The following is a 15,097-nucleotide window of genomic DNA, read 5'->3' on the forward strand; positions in this document are numbered from 1 at the left end:
GCCTCCCGCCTCCCGCCAACTAGTTCAGAGCAAGCAACTTTCCCTCTGGGTCCTCGCTGTCAATAGTTAACGATGATAGGTGTGGCTCTGGGCGGTTTATACGCGGGTAAGCAGCCGCGAGTTATTGCCCACAATAAAGAACTCTGTGCCGAGCGTGCCGAGGACAGCACACGGGGCCGGCCACGTGAGCGCTTCCAGATTGTACCTAAGTGCCCCGTGCCCCTGGCCCGTCTTCTGGTTAATAAAGCCCTTGTAGTCCTCACACCCGGCAGGTCGTTTTCCGTACCAACGGCCATCAGTCTCCTTTTGCCCATCCCTGTATATGATCGCCTTTATTCCTTTTCTTTTTAATCCTTACCTGAGGGTATTTCCTCCATTGATTTCTAAAGAGAGTGGAATGAAGGCGGGGGGGGGGGGGGGGGGGAGGAAGAGAGAGAGAAACATTGACGTGGGGAACCTGCAACCGATGTACGTGCCCTTGACAGGGAACCTAACCCAAGACCCTAAGGTCCACAGGCTGGCGCTCTAACCACTGAGCGAACCGGCCAGGGGTGAACTCATTTATGAACTCATCAATCCTGTGAGGAAGGTAGTGTCATTGTCCCCACTTTTAAAAAAATATTTTTTTTATTGATTTCAGAGAGGAAGGGAGAGGGAGAGAGAGATAGAAACATCCATGATTCTCATCATTGATCAGCTGCCTCCTGCACGCCCCCCACTGGGTGTGCCCCTGACTGGAATTGAACCTGGGGCCCTTCAGTCCACAGGCCAATGCTCTATCCACTGAGCCACACCGGCTAGGGCTCGTTGTCCCCATTTTAGAGGTGAAGGAGCCAGGACACAGAGAAGCTCAGCAACTGGCCCAAGGCCACACAGCCCGCACAGGAGAGCGGGGATTCGACCCCACGCTCTTGGGCTGCAGCGGTGTGCTCTGAAACCCAGTGACAAGACAAGGCACCGCCAGCCCCCCCACCCCCTGCCCACGGACCTCACTGTCTCTTTGTAAAACTTGGGGTCCCACGGTGTGGTAACATGACGTCCAGTGTTGACAACACTCACTTTCCAGGGATATCTGTGTTCTACCTGGGGATTCCTGGCGAGGAAAGTCTTGTACAGAGCGTGTCTCCCATGGTGGGAGGGAGTGGGCACAGATGCCCAGGGGAGCTGACTGGGGCAGGTTCCTTCCCGGCCTCCTCGCTCACACCGGCCAGAGGGCCCGCCCTGCAGACGGTGTTTTACTAGAGTCTCAGTGTTCCCAGCACGAGGCACAACAGGAAGCCAGCGGAGCGTGGGCGCGGGAGGTGGTGCGGGAGGTGGTTCCTAGTTTCTCCCAAATCCCAAAGTGAAAGAAAAGAACGAGAAGAGAAAAAAGAAATCTAAGCCCTGGCTTTCTTTTACACGCCTTCCTTATACATCACCTTTAGTGAGAGTAGAACATACAACTCACCGTTTAAAGCAGTGGTTCTCAACCTTCTGGCCCTTTAAATACAGTTCCTCATGTGTGACCCAACCATAAAATTATTTTCGTTGCTACTTCATAACTGTAATGTTGCTACTGTTATGAATCGTGATGTAAATATCTGATATGCAGGATGGTCTTAGGCGACCCCTGTGAAAGAGTCGTTCGACCGCCAAAGGGGTCGCGACCCACAGGTTGAGAACCGCTGGTTTAAAGTATATAATCAGTGTAGACTCACAGAACTGTACAACCACCACCACAAGCAGCTTTAGAACGTTTTTCATCAACCCTAAAAACCCTTCACTCATTTTTAGCCACTCCATATTCCCCACCCTCCCTCCCTCCTCTCCCCAACCCTGGGCAACCACTGATTTATCTTCCGTGACTATGGACTTGCCTGTCCCGGACAGTTCACAGGGTTAGAACCAGGCAGTGGGTCGCTTCTGTCACTGGTCTCTTTCATTTATCATGCATTTAAGGTTCATCCATATTGTAGCGTGTATCAGTGCGTCATCCCCTTTTATGGCCAAAACACATTCCGTCGTATGGGTAGACCACATTTTGTTTACCCGTTCATCAGCGGATGGACATCTGGGTTTCCACTTTTGGCGGTTATGAATAATGCTGCTGTGAACATTCATGTTCAAATTTCTATGAGTTTGTTTTCATCTCTCTGGGGTCTGTGCCTAGGAGTGGAATTGCTGAGTCATTTGCTGACCTTACGTTTAATTTAGTGAGGAACTGGCCGACTTTTCCAAAGTGGCTGCGCCTTTTCACATTCCTACCAGAAATGGTAGAGGGTTTCTCTGCATCTCTGTCAACACTTATTATTCTCTGTCTTATTGATTTTGACCATCCCAGTGAGTGAGAAGGGGCCTACATGTCCTGCATCTCAGGTGGGGTGCATGTGGGTATGTGTGTGGGTGTGCCTCCTGCCTCTGGAAAATACAGGGTAAGGTGGCAACAGCCCTGAAACCCGCCTTGCCTCCTGGGCACCATCACCTGCCCCCCCTTTTGTCACGCTCACCCCAGAGGATGGTGAGAACCGAGGACAGGAAACGAGCCCACTGCTCCTTCACGGGCTGCTTGTCTGCGGCTCTGACCTCCCTCACCAGAGCTTCTGAGGAATTACCTCGGCTCATTCATTTGGTGGATGGAGGAGGAGAAGGCGGAGTTTCACTCACAGCTTTGCGCCTGACCAGGGCTCCTGGCTGGTCCGCTCCAGCTCTGCGGGGGCTGACTCCTCTGTCCTCAGGTCATCACAACGAGGCAGGGGTGGCCTCTTCTCTCTCTGTCCTGCTCCTCACTTCTCACAGGAGGTCTTCTTTAGATCAGACGGGACACTGCCCACAGGACCACAGGAGCGCCCAGCTTGCCCCCTGAGGGGCCTGTGCCCCACATGGCAGGGGGTGCATGAATGAAGGTCTTGAATGGAGGGTTCCAACAGCCGTGTCCGGGCCCTGCCCAGTCAGCAGATTCTCTCTGAGGCTGGATGCTTTTCTAATTCATCCTTGCAATAACTCTGGGAGTGGTACCATCACCATCCTCATTTTAAAGATGAGGAAACTGCCCTGCTGGGGTGGCTCATTGGTTGGAGCATCATTCTGGGTGGCAGGTTTGATTCCTGGTTGGGGCACATGCCCCGGTAGCAGGTTCAATCCCCAGCTGGTGCTCATGTGGGAGGTGGCCTGATTGATCTTTCTCACATTGACGTTTCTCTCTCAAATCAATACATTTTTTTAAAAAAATACAGATTAAACTGAGAAGGTGGAAATTAAGCTGGAAGGTGGCAGTGGGCAAATTCAAAGTGAGATCTGTAGAGTCTAGGAGCAACGTTCTTGCCGCTTTCATTTTTCTCCCGCTCGGCTCGAAGGACTGCCTTAGATGAGGGCTCGGTTTCCTTGAGTGTCAGGGGTTATGTGTGTGTCAGGGTCCCCAGGAGTCTGTATGTAAACAGCTTCTCGCTGCGCCCTCTGCCTGTGACAGCGAAAGTGCAGGGGCTCAGGGACTTACTCAGTGGCCCTAAATAATGTAAATCGCTTGTGTTTTTCCTCTCTGAGTTCTAGGGCGGTTGGCAAATGCAGCCACGCCGCCGGAATGCGCGGTAGTGACTCAGACACTAGATGGGGTGTTCCAATAGGTCTCTCGGTGTCTCTCTGACCCAGTGAATCTCAACCGGGGTTTGGGGGGCATTTAGCCATGTCTGGAGATGGGGGAGGGGTGCTCCTACCATGCATACAGGACCCCCCATAACCGGGGATTGTCCAGCCCTGAGTGCTCCTGTGGCGGAAGCCTGTCCTAACCCCAGGTGAGCAGAGGGCTGGTTTCAAGACCAGGGAGCCGATGAAAGATGCAGATCTTCCGGTTCCATTCCGTCTCCCTACAAGACGTGGAACCAAATTGGGCCCCCTGACTTCACCGTGACCTCTCCTCCCGCAGAGGCTGACGCCGGTGCTTGTCCTGGCCACTCTGATCTCGGCCTTCGGGTCCTCCTTCCAGTACGGCTACAATGTGGCCGCCATCAACTCCCCTTCCGAGGTAGGTCCTGCGGGGAGCGAGACCCGGCCCCCACGACCCAGGGAGGTGGGTTTGGGGCAGCCCGGGCCCTGGGGGTGGGGGTGGGGGGCGCAGGGTGGGACTGCACACAGGTGGAGGGCACGCAATGGGTCCTGGAGGAAAGGGACACCACGCAGGCCCCAGGGGACTGGCGGACACAGGACAGGGGGAGGAGCCAGGGCCCAGGCCTGGCTGGACCCCCAGGGCGCTGGCCTTGATCTCCCGCAGCCTTGCCATCTACGGAGGAGTCCGGAGCGGCAGAGATCGCCTACTGGACTGGAAGACGGGAGTCAGTCCTCTCTGGTGTTAGAAACATCCAGGCAGTTTGCCTCCCAGAGGCCTCGAGACCCTCCCCAGGGGGCCCCTGCGCCTTGCTGTTAATACACCGTTGTCCTCCCCCGTCTCCTCCATCTAACAATGTCCGTATCTGCGTGCCCAGGCTGTCCCCTCGTGGGCCCAGCAGCTCATGTTGCTCTTTCTGCAAAACCGGGTCACATGACGGGGGCCTTCTGTTTTGCTTTGTTCTCCAGCTCATGAAAGCATTTTACAATGAGACCTACTATGATCGGACCACTTACTACCTGAGCGACTTCTCCTTGACGCTCCTGTGGTCTCTGTCTGTGTCCATGTTCCCCTTCGGCGGCCTCGTCGGGTCCCTCATGGTCGGCTTCTTGGTGAATAAGCTGGGGAGGTAAGGAGAAGTGCACGTTCAGCTTCGCCAAACGCATACAGCCTTCGGAGCGTAAGACCTAGCCTCCCGAGGAAACCCTTACCGGAAGGCGAGGCGAAGCCACGGAGCTGATTTCTGTTTTGTGATGTGGCCTTAAGACCAGACGTTGGCCAAGTGTTGGGGTCGTAGGCCCGGTCTTGGGGCTGAAGAGGAAGTGGCAGGTCTCGGGCTCCGGGCGGACACAGAGCGAGCAGAGCGCTCTGGGGCCAGGCCTCCTCCCACTGTCTCTGCCCCCTAACCTGGAAGGTTTTGTGTTTGCTTGTTTGTTTGTTTCTGTGTGGATAGTTTTGTACCAAAACCAAACCGAGTTCTCGTTCTCTCTCGCTCTCTCTTTTTTTGTTGTTGCCTTTGGAAGAGTCAAACCCCAGGTGACATGGCCAAGAGGCCAGTCCCCACGTAAATCACCGCACGGGGTTCTTGAACTCTGCCTGCTTGTTCTTCCTCCTTGAGAACGAGGAATATGAAAAATTTAGCCCAAACTAAATTCCTGTGAAACTCTGAAATGGCTGGGATTACCAGGCACTTCCCTGTGGCCCCAGGGCCCCTTTCATTGGGGGTGTAGTGGCTGTCAAGGGTGGAGCTTATATCTTTGCCCCTGATTCTGGAAGCATTGGAAGTTCTGTTATTTGATTCCAAAAAAGGTCCCTAAGTCATCCCACTGCCCCATGTAAATTGTGTGGGCCCAAGAGACCTGCCTTGTGCTAAACAGCATTTAAGAGCTCCTCCCCTCACCCCCTCTTCACGGATGAGTGCAGGGAGGCTGAGCGGGATCAAGTGCCCGTTCTTGGCCACAGATCTAATAGCTCAGGAGTCAAGGCAAGGCCAGAACCCGGACTTCGGTTCTTTTTCCAATTCTTTTCAAAAAGGGTCTGTGAGCCCTGGCCGGTTTGGCTCAGTGGATAGAGCGTCAACCTGCGGACTGAAAGGTCCCAGGTTTGTTTCCGGCCAAGGGCACATGCCTGGGTCGCGGGCTTGATCCCTAGTAGGGGCTGTGCAGAAGGCAGCCAATCAATGATTCTCTCTCATCATTGATGTTTCTATCTCTTCCTCCCTCTCCCTTCCTCTCTGAAATCAGTAAAGAAATATATATATAATTTTAAGAAGAGTCTGCGAATAGGAACACACAGCCTCTGCTCTGGGACCTCAGGTCCTCGGGTCTTCCTGGGAGCTTGGCATTGAACTCACAGCGTTCCCTGTGGGCCCCGGGGAGCAGGACCCCGGTCAAGTCACAGTGGGATCTGCAGGACCCTCCTCCTTGAGGGACTTGCGGTTCCGTCCACAATGGAGCCGACCGCGGCTGGGTCAGCTGTCTGCTTGGGAATGTGTTTCACTGTGTATGGTTTCCTTAACGATTCACAGGTGTTCCTTAAATAACAGCAGCAACTAGCATTTTCTGTGCCAGGCTTTATCTTGAGTGCTTTTAGGGTTATTAATTCCTCTAATCCTTCCAAAAGCCATCCCCTTTTCAAAGACGGGAAAACGGGGGGCAGAGAGGTGCTGTAGCAACCCAAGATGACACAGCTGGGGACAGTTTCACTTCTGAGCTGGTGCAAGTCACCACCACACTGTCCTCTGTTATATCAGGCAAACAGCTTCTCAATCCGTTGTTTTATTTTTTAATCATACATACAGTAGTATTTTTTAACATAAAAATTTTCATTGTTCAAGTGGTCAACTTTAATTTACAGTTTTTGTTTTTTGTGTCTTAAGACAGCCTTTTAAAAAAAATATATATATTTTTATTGAATTTTTACAGAGAGGAAGGGAGAAGGATAGAGAGCTAGAAAGATCAATGAGAGAGAAACATCCCTGCCTTCTGCACACCCCCTATTGGGGATGTGCCTGCAACCAAGGTACATGCCCTTGACCGGAATCGAACCAGGGACCCTTCAGTCTGCAGGCCGACGCTCTATCCACTGAGCCAAACCGGTCAGGGCTTAAGACATCCTTTTACCTTCCTGGAGACATAAGGATAGTATTCTGTAATTTAAAAAATAATTCAACAGTTTTGTTTTTCCCAGATAGACCTGGAATTTTGTTTTGTATATGGTGAGTGGTGAGAGACAGCTAATTTTTTTGCACCTAAAATCTGTATAATTTTGTTATCAGTGTCACCCCAATAAATTCAATAAAAAATAAAAATACAGTGAATACTGATAGGAAAGAACTAAAAAAAAAACTAATTTTTTCCATGTGAAAGGTCCATTATTCTTAAATTTCTTATTCATGTCCCTTTTCTCTTTTGTGTTAATTTTGAAATCATTTTATCAAAATCCCTGAAAAAAATTCTCCTTGGCATTGCTTTCATGTTTGTCATAGGTTTTTAGGAGACTTCACCTTTATCAGCTTACAGAAGTTCTATTTATAGGTTAATGCTGTTTTTTTAAAATCATAATATCAAATTTTATGGACTTCTTTTGCAGCTTCAATTGATAATCTTATATTTTCCCCAGTATAATCTTTTTTAAAATATATTTTTTATTGATTTCAGAGAGGAAGGGAGGAAACACCAATGATAAGAGAGAAACATTCATCGGCTGCCTCCTGCACGCCCCCTACTGGGGATTGAGCCTGCAACCCAGGCATGTGCCCTTGACCAGAATTGAACCCAGGTCCCTTAAATCCGCAGGCCAACACTCTACCCACTGAGCCAAACCAGCTAGGGCTCCAGTATCATCTTTAATATGGTATTTATATATGCCAAAGAATTCTAGCTGAGGCCTTTGACATCTATGTTGATAAGTGAGGTTGGCTCATACTTTTCTTCTAATGTTCTTACCCAGTTGAGTTTTCAGATTATACCCAAATCATGACAGTCCATGATTGCAAAACCTTGTACTGTATTCCTGGATCCTGGATCCTGCTGTCACCAGGCACACACTTGGTGAACCTTAGATCAAATTGGTTTTTACTTTTGTTTTTAATGTATTGATTTTAGAAAGAGGAAGGAGGGGGGGAGAGAGAGTGAGAGAGAAAAACATTGATTTGTTGTCCCACTTATTGATGCATTCATTGGCTGCTGCTTGCATGTGCCCTGACTGGAGACGGGGCCCACAGCCTCGGTGTACCGGGACGATGCTCTAACCCCGGGGCTGCCTGGCCAGGCCTGGCCTGGCTGACGTGCTGTCCTCGGCAGGAAAGGGACCTTGCTGCTGAACAACGTCTTCTCCATCGTGCCCGCCATCTTGATGGGTTCCAGTGAAGCTGTCCACTCGTTTGAGATAATCATTCTCTCCAGGCTGCTGGTGGGCATCTGTGCAGGTAAGCCAGGCGGCACTGCCTGCTGAGCTGTGACTGACAACCGTCACCAGGAGGGAGGACAGGGGCCAACCTGGGGTCTCTGAGGCCAGACCACGCTATCCCTCTGTGCTGTCGTGAGCCAGGCTCCAGTGCAGACAGGAGGCGGATCCCCCCTGATGTTTCCTGTGAAGCAAGCTGTTCTTTGAAAGACTGAGACAGAATCTTAGGTTCCGGAGGGTCCTTCCACCCCAGTCCTTTATCTCGGGGTGTTCTCAACAGCAGGCGGGGACCAGCGAGAGGGAGGTGACATCTGTTTAGAGAGCAGTGTTTCTGTGTGTGTGTGTGTGTGTCTGCATGTGTGTGTCTGTGTGTGTGTCTCTGTATGTGTGTCTGTGTGTGTGTGTGTCTGTGTGTGTGATTAGTCCTCACCCAAGGATATTTTTCCATTGACTTTTAGAGAGAGTGGGAGGGGGAGAGAGAGAGCAAAACATCAGTGTGAGAGAGACACTGATTGGTTGCCTTCCACACAACCCCAGTGTGTGCCCTTGACCGCAGTCGAACCCGGGACCCTTCAGTCTGAGGGTCGACGCTTTATCCACTGAGCCACACCGGCTCAGGCAGTGAGCAATGTTTTGGTTTTTGAGTAGAGTCCACTGTGTCACTATCTTTTGAAACTTCGGTTCCAATTATCTATCTGCGTACGAATGAGACCCGGGTTGCAAAGTAAAATGTATTTCTGTAGCTTTTACTGTGGGTTGTGGCCAAAAAAGCTTGAGGAACAACCGAATGCATGGGTCCCTCTAACGCAGCGGTTCTCAACCTGTGGGTCGCGACCCCTTTTGGGGTTAAACGACCCTTTCACAGGGGTCGCCTAAGACCATCGGAAAACACATATATAATTACATATTGTTTTTGTGATTAATCACTATGCTTTAATTATGTTCAATTTGTAACCATGAAAATACATCCTGCATATCAGATATTGACATTATGATTCATAACATTAGCAAAATTACAGTTACGAAGTAGCAACAAAAATCATTTTATGGTTGGGGGTCACCACAACATGAGGAACTGTATGAAAGGGTCGCGGCATTGGGAAGGTTGAGAACCACTGCTCTAACGGAAGGAGTTAATGGCAGCAACCTCTCCACTTTTATAAAGAATTGAGAGTTTGCAAAGGGCTCATCGTGGCTTCTATTTCACCCCCTCCCTCCATGCCCACCTGCTGGGCAGGGGAAGGGCCTGCCTGCGGCCTCTCCCCTTGGGAGCCCTGGAGCTGCTTTGCAAACCCCGCAGAGCCGGGCCCCAGGCTGTCCTGCTGGTGGTGATGGGAAACCCCCTACAGCGGCTTCCGATGGAAGAGGGGTGGGGAGAGCCTACGCTGGCCTCCCTGGAGCCCATGCTCTCCCGTAGGCAGCGTCTGCCAGGCCGCTCCAGGTGAGTGAGGGGTAGAGTCAGGAGGCACCACTGCTGGGACAGGCACCTGCAGGTGGGCACCCGAGGGTGAATGCCCTTACCCCTCCCCCCTGCCCCGGGCATCTCACTTATCTGCTCCACTTGCCAAGTAACTCTGTTTCTCCTTCCAAACACGGGGACAGGGACAGACAATTAGGCCGATGGCAGCGAACCCCTTACCTGAAGTTAACTGAGCACAGGGGAGACTCGGGGCTTTTCTTCTCCGAGACCAAGCCAGTTAGGGGGAGACCTGAAGCCAGGCTGGCTCATGCCTGCAGGTGACACCAGTCAAGAAAGTGAGGTCCCGGTCCATGATCCTCTTTGGTCAGACTACGTTCTCCTTCCTCAAAGTTCAGAGGACCAAGAATGAAAAGGGGTGTTTGCTTACTGGGCAGTTTTCTGAAAGTTTCAGCCCAATCACGTGACTGCTGAGTGAGAACAAGCGTGTGGAGGCCGCGGCCCGGCCCCACCTCACCGGTGCTTCCTGATCCTGTCGTTTCACCTCCTCCAGGTCTGTCTTCCAACGTCGTCCCTATGTACCTGGGGGAGCTGTCCCCCAAGAACCTGAGGGGAGCCCTGGGGGTGGTGCCCCAGCTTTTCATCACCGTGGGCATCCTCGTGGCCCAGATCCTGGGCCTTCGGAATCTCCTTGCAAACGAGGAAGGTAAGTGCGGCCGCCTCCGGGCCACAGCCCTCCCTCCGCTCAGTGGACGGGTGTTCTGCAAGCTGGGCTTTTCTCTCTGCTCGGCTGGCTGTCCCTCTGGCCCCCACACTGCCCTGGTCAGCGAGGTGCTGGTGACAGACTGGCTGACATGCTCTAGCCCCTTAGGACCGGGGTGAGGCGGCTTGGATGGAGCACGAAGCCGCCTGGCTTCCCCCTGGCCCGCTGGGGCTGTCCATACCAGGGCCAAGGCAGAGTTAATGTTCCATTTCTGACTCTCTGCGGCAGGGCCCACCGGGTAGACGATGGCACCCGGCCTGGCATTGGTGAGACGGCGCCTGTGAGTCTGGCTTCCTTGCCAGTGCAGCGTAGAATCCATGTTGTGAACTCACCATGATTTGTGTTCCCGTTCTACCACACGGGCATCGCTCCCGGGTTTTATTCAGCAGTCGGGGGTGCTCTGCCCATTCTAATTTGCATGCCCAGGTGGCCAGGCCTCCCCCTGAGCAGGTAGCCGGGTCAGAGCTGAGGGGCCCAGCAACCCCAGCTCCACCAGCCTGTCCTCCAAGGACGCCATGTGTCCACACAATGACCGTGGAGACTTCCCAGTTGCCCACATTCTCGCCAGCACTTGGGGTTGTCGGTTTTTCGCTTTGTCCGCCTGGTAGGTGGGCACTGGCGGGTCATCACCACCCCTCTTGTACGCATCTGCAGGGTGTTAAGTGTCCTCCTGGGTGCTGGGGACACAGGGATGGGAAGGCCTCTCCCAGGAGAGCCCATCCGGGTGATGGGGCAGAGTGGCCGGCTGGGCGCTGTGGGGGTGCTTGGCTGGGGCCTCTGAGAGTGGCGCCCATCCCCCGTGCAGGCTGGCCCATCCTCCTCGGGGTGACCGGGATCCCCGCGGCTCTGCAGCTCCTGCTGCTGCCCTTCTTCCCGGAGAGCCCCAGGTACCTGCTGGTTCAGAAGAAAAACCCCGAAGCGGCCAGGAAAGGTGAGGCTCTCTTGGGGGAGGTGAGGGCCTGGGGGTGGGGAGGACAGGGCTGCAGCGTCTTTGCTCTTAGGAAGCCGTGGGCCCCCTCAGACGCCGCCCCCCTGGTCCCCTCCCTCAGCCCTGAAAAGGCTGCGTGGCTGGGACAACGTGGAAGACGAGATGGAGGAGATCCGGCTGGAGGACGAGGCCGAGAAGGCTGCGGGCTTCATCTCCATAGTGAAGCTGTTCAGGATCAAGTCCCTGCGCTGGCAGCTCATCTCCATCATTGTCCTCATGGGCGGCCAGCAGCTGTCGGGAGTGAACGCGGTAGGGGCGGCCTGGGACTGGGGTGGCCTGGGACTGGGGCGGCCTGGGGTGAGGGGACCTGGGGTGGGGCCGCGGGCTCTGGGCAGGCAGTGGCCTGGCCAGCCCACCAGCATCACGGTTGCCTTCCAGATCTACTACTACGCGGACGAGATCTACAAGAACGCGGGGGTGGCAGAAGATAACGTCCAGTATGTGACGGCGGGCACGGGGGCTGTCAACGTGGCAATAACCATTTTAGCCGTGAGTGTCCCCGGGAGCTGAGTGCCCTCGGCTGCCCAGGATGGAGGGTGCCTTGAGAGTGGGAGTCTTGGCCCAGGAAGCAGCCCTCCGTCCCTTCACGTGTCGCCTCTGGGCTCTGCTCAGGTGACAGCCTGTCTCTTACGGGAGCTGGCCTATGGCTCTTCAAAGACGGAGACAACCCCGCCCTCGGCCCCAAAGCTCCCACTGTGCGAGTGGCGCTTCCTGGAGGCCACTGCCCGTGCCAGGGCCCCAACATGACGGAGCAAAGGGGACCCTTGGACTGCGCAGTGCTGGGCCCACTGGCCATTCAGGGACGTACCCCTGGGGCACACCATGCATAGGCTCCTCACGGTGCCCCTCAGAGGGGGTGTGTGCAATGGGCGGGCAAAGAGCTTCCTGCAAAGGCCGCTCCAGGCTGGGTTGTGTGTGTGTGTGAGGGGGGGGGTCATGGCTCCTGAGCCCCCGCTTTTCCTGGCCCCTTCCCCCCAGGTGTTCGTGGTGGAGCTTTTGGGGAGGAGGATCCTGCTGCTCCTGGGCTTCTCCATCTGCTGCACCGCCTGCTGCGTGCTCACGGCCGCTCTGGTTCTGCAGGTGAGAGGGTGCGGCCCCCATGCCCCGCCTCCGGCAGCCCGCTGCCCACTTCCAGTGGCAAGAGGTGGCACCTCCTGTTGAAGGAGGAGCTTGGTGCCATCCTTGCTCGGCCTGGGCAGAGCAGCTGGCCCTCTGGGAGCTGAGATTCCTGGCGCTCCCTGTCCCAGGCTGTCTCTGTCTGTGCTGCCCTGTGTGACCCAACTCTATTCCCCCCACAGACCACCATCTCCTGGATGCCTTACCTCAGCATCGTCTGTGTCCTCATCTACGTCATAGGACACGCCCTGGGGCCCAGTACGTACCCAGAACTGGTTCTGCTTCCACTGCCCACTCCCGCACCATCAGCCGTAGGAGCTCCCGGCTTGAGCTCCCTGGAGGGGCTCTGGGGGCCCCTGTTCCTGCTGCAGCAGAGTGTGGGCAGAGCCTACTTAGAGCAGAAACAGTAAAGCGGCCGTGTAGACTGAAACACGCTGCCCCGGGGGATTACACGCTGCCCCCTGTGGGATTGGGGTTGAGAGCCTAACAGATTGTCAGCCCTTTGGGGACATGGTAGGATGTCACATACTGTGCTGAACTCTGGCTTCTGGCCTTCTGACCCTGCTGCTGCACCCCGAGTCCTGGAGACTCGCCACGCCCACCCTGCACCATACCCCGAGGCCCCTGGCACCCAGCAGGGGCTCCAGGACCCTCAGTGGACGTGCTCTGCCTTCAGCGAGTGCAGCTCTTCCTCTGCCGCCCCGCAGGTCCCATCCCCGCGCTGATCATCACCGAGATCTTCCTGCAGTCCTCCCGGTCCTCGGCCTACATGGTGGGGGGCAGCGTCCACTGGCTCAGCAACTTCACAGTGGGCTTGCTTTTCCCCTTCATCCAGGTAAGTGTGGCCTGGGGGCCCTGGGCCCCGACATCCTCACGCAGGAAAGGGAGAACCTCTTCCAGAAAGTGAGCCTGGCTCCCCTTCCCGCAGGAGGGCCTCGGGCCCTACAGCTTCATCATTTTTGGTGGGGTGTGTTTTCTCACCACCGTCTTCGTGTTCCTGGTGATCCCTGAGACCAAGGGCAAGACATTCATGGAGATCAACCAGACCTTCGCCAAGAGGAATCATGTGTCCGAGGTGTACCCAGAAAATGAGGAGCTAAAGGAGATTCCGGAGGAACGCAAGAAACTTCCGGAGGAAATGGAACTTCCGGAGGAAATAGAACTTCCGGCGGAAATGGAACGTTCGGAGGAAATAGAACTTCCTAAGGAAATGGAACTTTCGGAGGAGACAGAACTTCCGGGGAAACAGAAGGAACTTCCGGGGGAGCAAAAGGAACTTCCGGAGAAGCTCAAGTCGGTCTCAGAGGAACTAAACTTGGTGTCGGAGGGACTAAAGGAACTTCCGGAGGAAGTGAAGTCCGCGTCGGAGGGACTAAAGGAACTTCCGGCGAAACTGCAGTCCGTGTCGGCGGATCTAAGGGCAGTTTCAGAGGCGCTGAAGGCCGTGGCCGAGGAACGTCAGGAGGAACTAAAGGAGCTTTCGCCCTCCGCCTCAGAGCAGTAACTCGGGAGGAGGCGCCTGCTAAGTGGTCGACGGCCTGGAGCCCCCTTCTTGGGGTTTTTTCCTAACAGTTGTCTATAAATATTCAGAACGAGGACAGTCCAGTGTGGGATGCAGGCCCCAAAGGGCTTCCGTGCAGTTACGAAAGCCAGACTGCCCCCTCGCCAGGCCCAAGTCACAGTGAGCAGCCGTCCTCCCGCCATGGCGGGGTGAGCCTTTGTGTGGCTCCTGTAACACCGGCTTTTAGGACAAAAAGCATTAGTGCGGCGGTGAGAGAGAAGGAATCCAATTTGGCCAGAGAAGCAATCCTTTCTCCAACCCCGTGGGTCTTCTGGGGGCCACGGGCCTGTGTTCAGAGCAGAATTCATCCTCTTGTCGGATCCACCTCCAGCATCACCGCTCCAGGAAAGTGTGCGGTCGCAAGCAACGACGTCCAGGAAGGTGGAGGGAGAGCAGGTCCCTACGGAGACTTGAACCAAGTCAGGGACTGTTAATCCTAAATTATACTGTTAGAGGACAGTGGAATTGCCTCTGAATAGTCAATAAAACAAATGCGATCATTTTTCACCAAGATGTGCTGCTTTTCTATGAGCAGGTGGGAGGAGGGGGGTATTCCCGGCTTCTGCAAGCAGTTTGACTGCACTGGAGTGTAAGCCCATTAAGAACACGGGTTTGTCCAGTTTTGTTGATCCCGGAGTCCCCACTGCCTGGAGCAGGCATGAAGGAGGCACTCAGGCAGTATCTTCTGGAAGAGGAGGAGAAAGGAGAGATGAGGTGGTTGCAAAGTTGTGAGTCTTTAAATTTGAGATTGGGGAAGCCTCTGCATGTCTTCAGGTACATAGGGAACACCGAGAGGTCCTAAAGGTGAGATGGGGAGGGAGGGAGGGAAGTGGGTGTGCCCCCCTGCAGATGCAGCAGAGCTAGAAGCTTTGCATAGAGACCTGGGTGTGTGAAGAGGGCATGTGCAAGAGGATGGAGAAAACTTTGAGGCGTGGGAAAGGGAAGTAGAGAGAACACCTACTGAATAGAAAATCTGGTATTGGGGGGTGGGGGGCGGGCAAAAGCTCAGAACCAGGTGGGACAGTAGTGGGATTGGGCACAGCTTTTGTGGGGGGAGAATGATCAATTAAATAACCTATAAGAGTGTTGGAGACACAGACCAAGTAAATAGCAAAATGCTGGGGTTGAACCATCCTTGACCTTCTGCAGCAGGGATCTGCAGTGTGGAGGGGCCACAAAAGCAGCCAAAGATGGAAGCTCTCAACTCTGGGGAGCAGTAAGGCTGGCATGTGGGAAGACAAGGGACTGTGGTGTTATTAATTCAGCTC

At 54.3% G+C, this 15,097-nt stretch overlaps 1 protein-coding gene across 2 annotated transcripts in view; it reads left to right on the forward strand.

The window, feature by feature from the left end:
• SLC2A5 (solute carrier family 2 (facilitated glucose/fructose transporter), member 5) overlaps nt 1-14,336 on the forward strand; it is a 17,193-nt gene extending 2,857 nt beyond the window's left edge. The window contains exons 2-13 of one of the 2 annotated variants that reach the window (XM_015565913.1): nt 3,899-3,997; nt 4,546-4,706; nt 7,882-8,006; nt 9,955-10,107; nt 10,970-11,095; nt 11,214-11,401; nt 11,531-11,641; nt 12,131-12,232; nt 12,451-12,526; nt 12,976-13,103; nt 13,197-13,421; nt 13,494-14,336. In XM_015565913.1, coding sequence (XP_015421399.1) covers nt 3,899-3,997; nt 4,546-4,706; nt 7,882-8,006; nt 9,955-10,107; nt 10,970-11,095; nt 11,214-11,401; nt 11,531-11,641; nt 12,131-12,232; nt 12,451-12,526; nt 12,976-13,103; nt 13,197-13,421; nt 13,494-13,772 — 1,773 coding nt within the window. In that variant the 3' untranslated portion in view covers nt 13,773-14,336. Of the gene's footprint in view, nt 1-3,898; nt 3,998-4,545; nt 4,707-7,881; nt 8,007-9,954; nt 10,108-10,969; nt 11,096-11,213; nt 11,402-11,530; nt 11,642-12,130; nt 12,233-12,450; nt 12,527-12,975; nt 13,104-13,196 lie in introns of both variants that reach the window. The other variant, XM_015565912.1, reaches the window with a different exon arrangement.
• The last annotated feature ends 761 nt before the right edge of the window (nt 14,337-15,097 follow it).

This window comes from Myotis davidii, unplaced genomic scaffold, assembly GCF_000327345.1.
Source record: "Myotis davidii unplaced genomic scaffold, ASM32734v1 scaffold299, whole genome shotgun sequence".
Classification (NCBI taxonomy): domain Eukaryota; kingdom Metazoa; phylum Chordata; class Mammalia; order Chiroptera; family Vespertilionidae; genus Myotis; species Myotis davidii.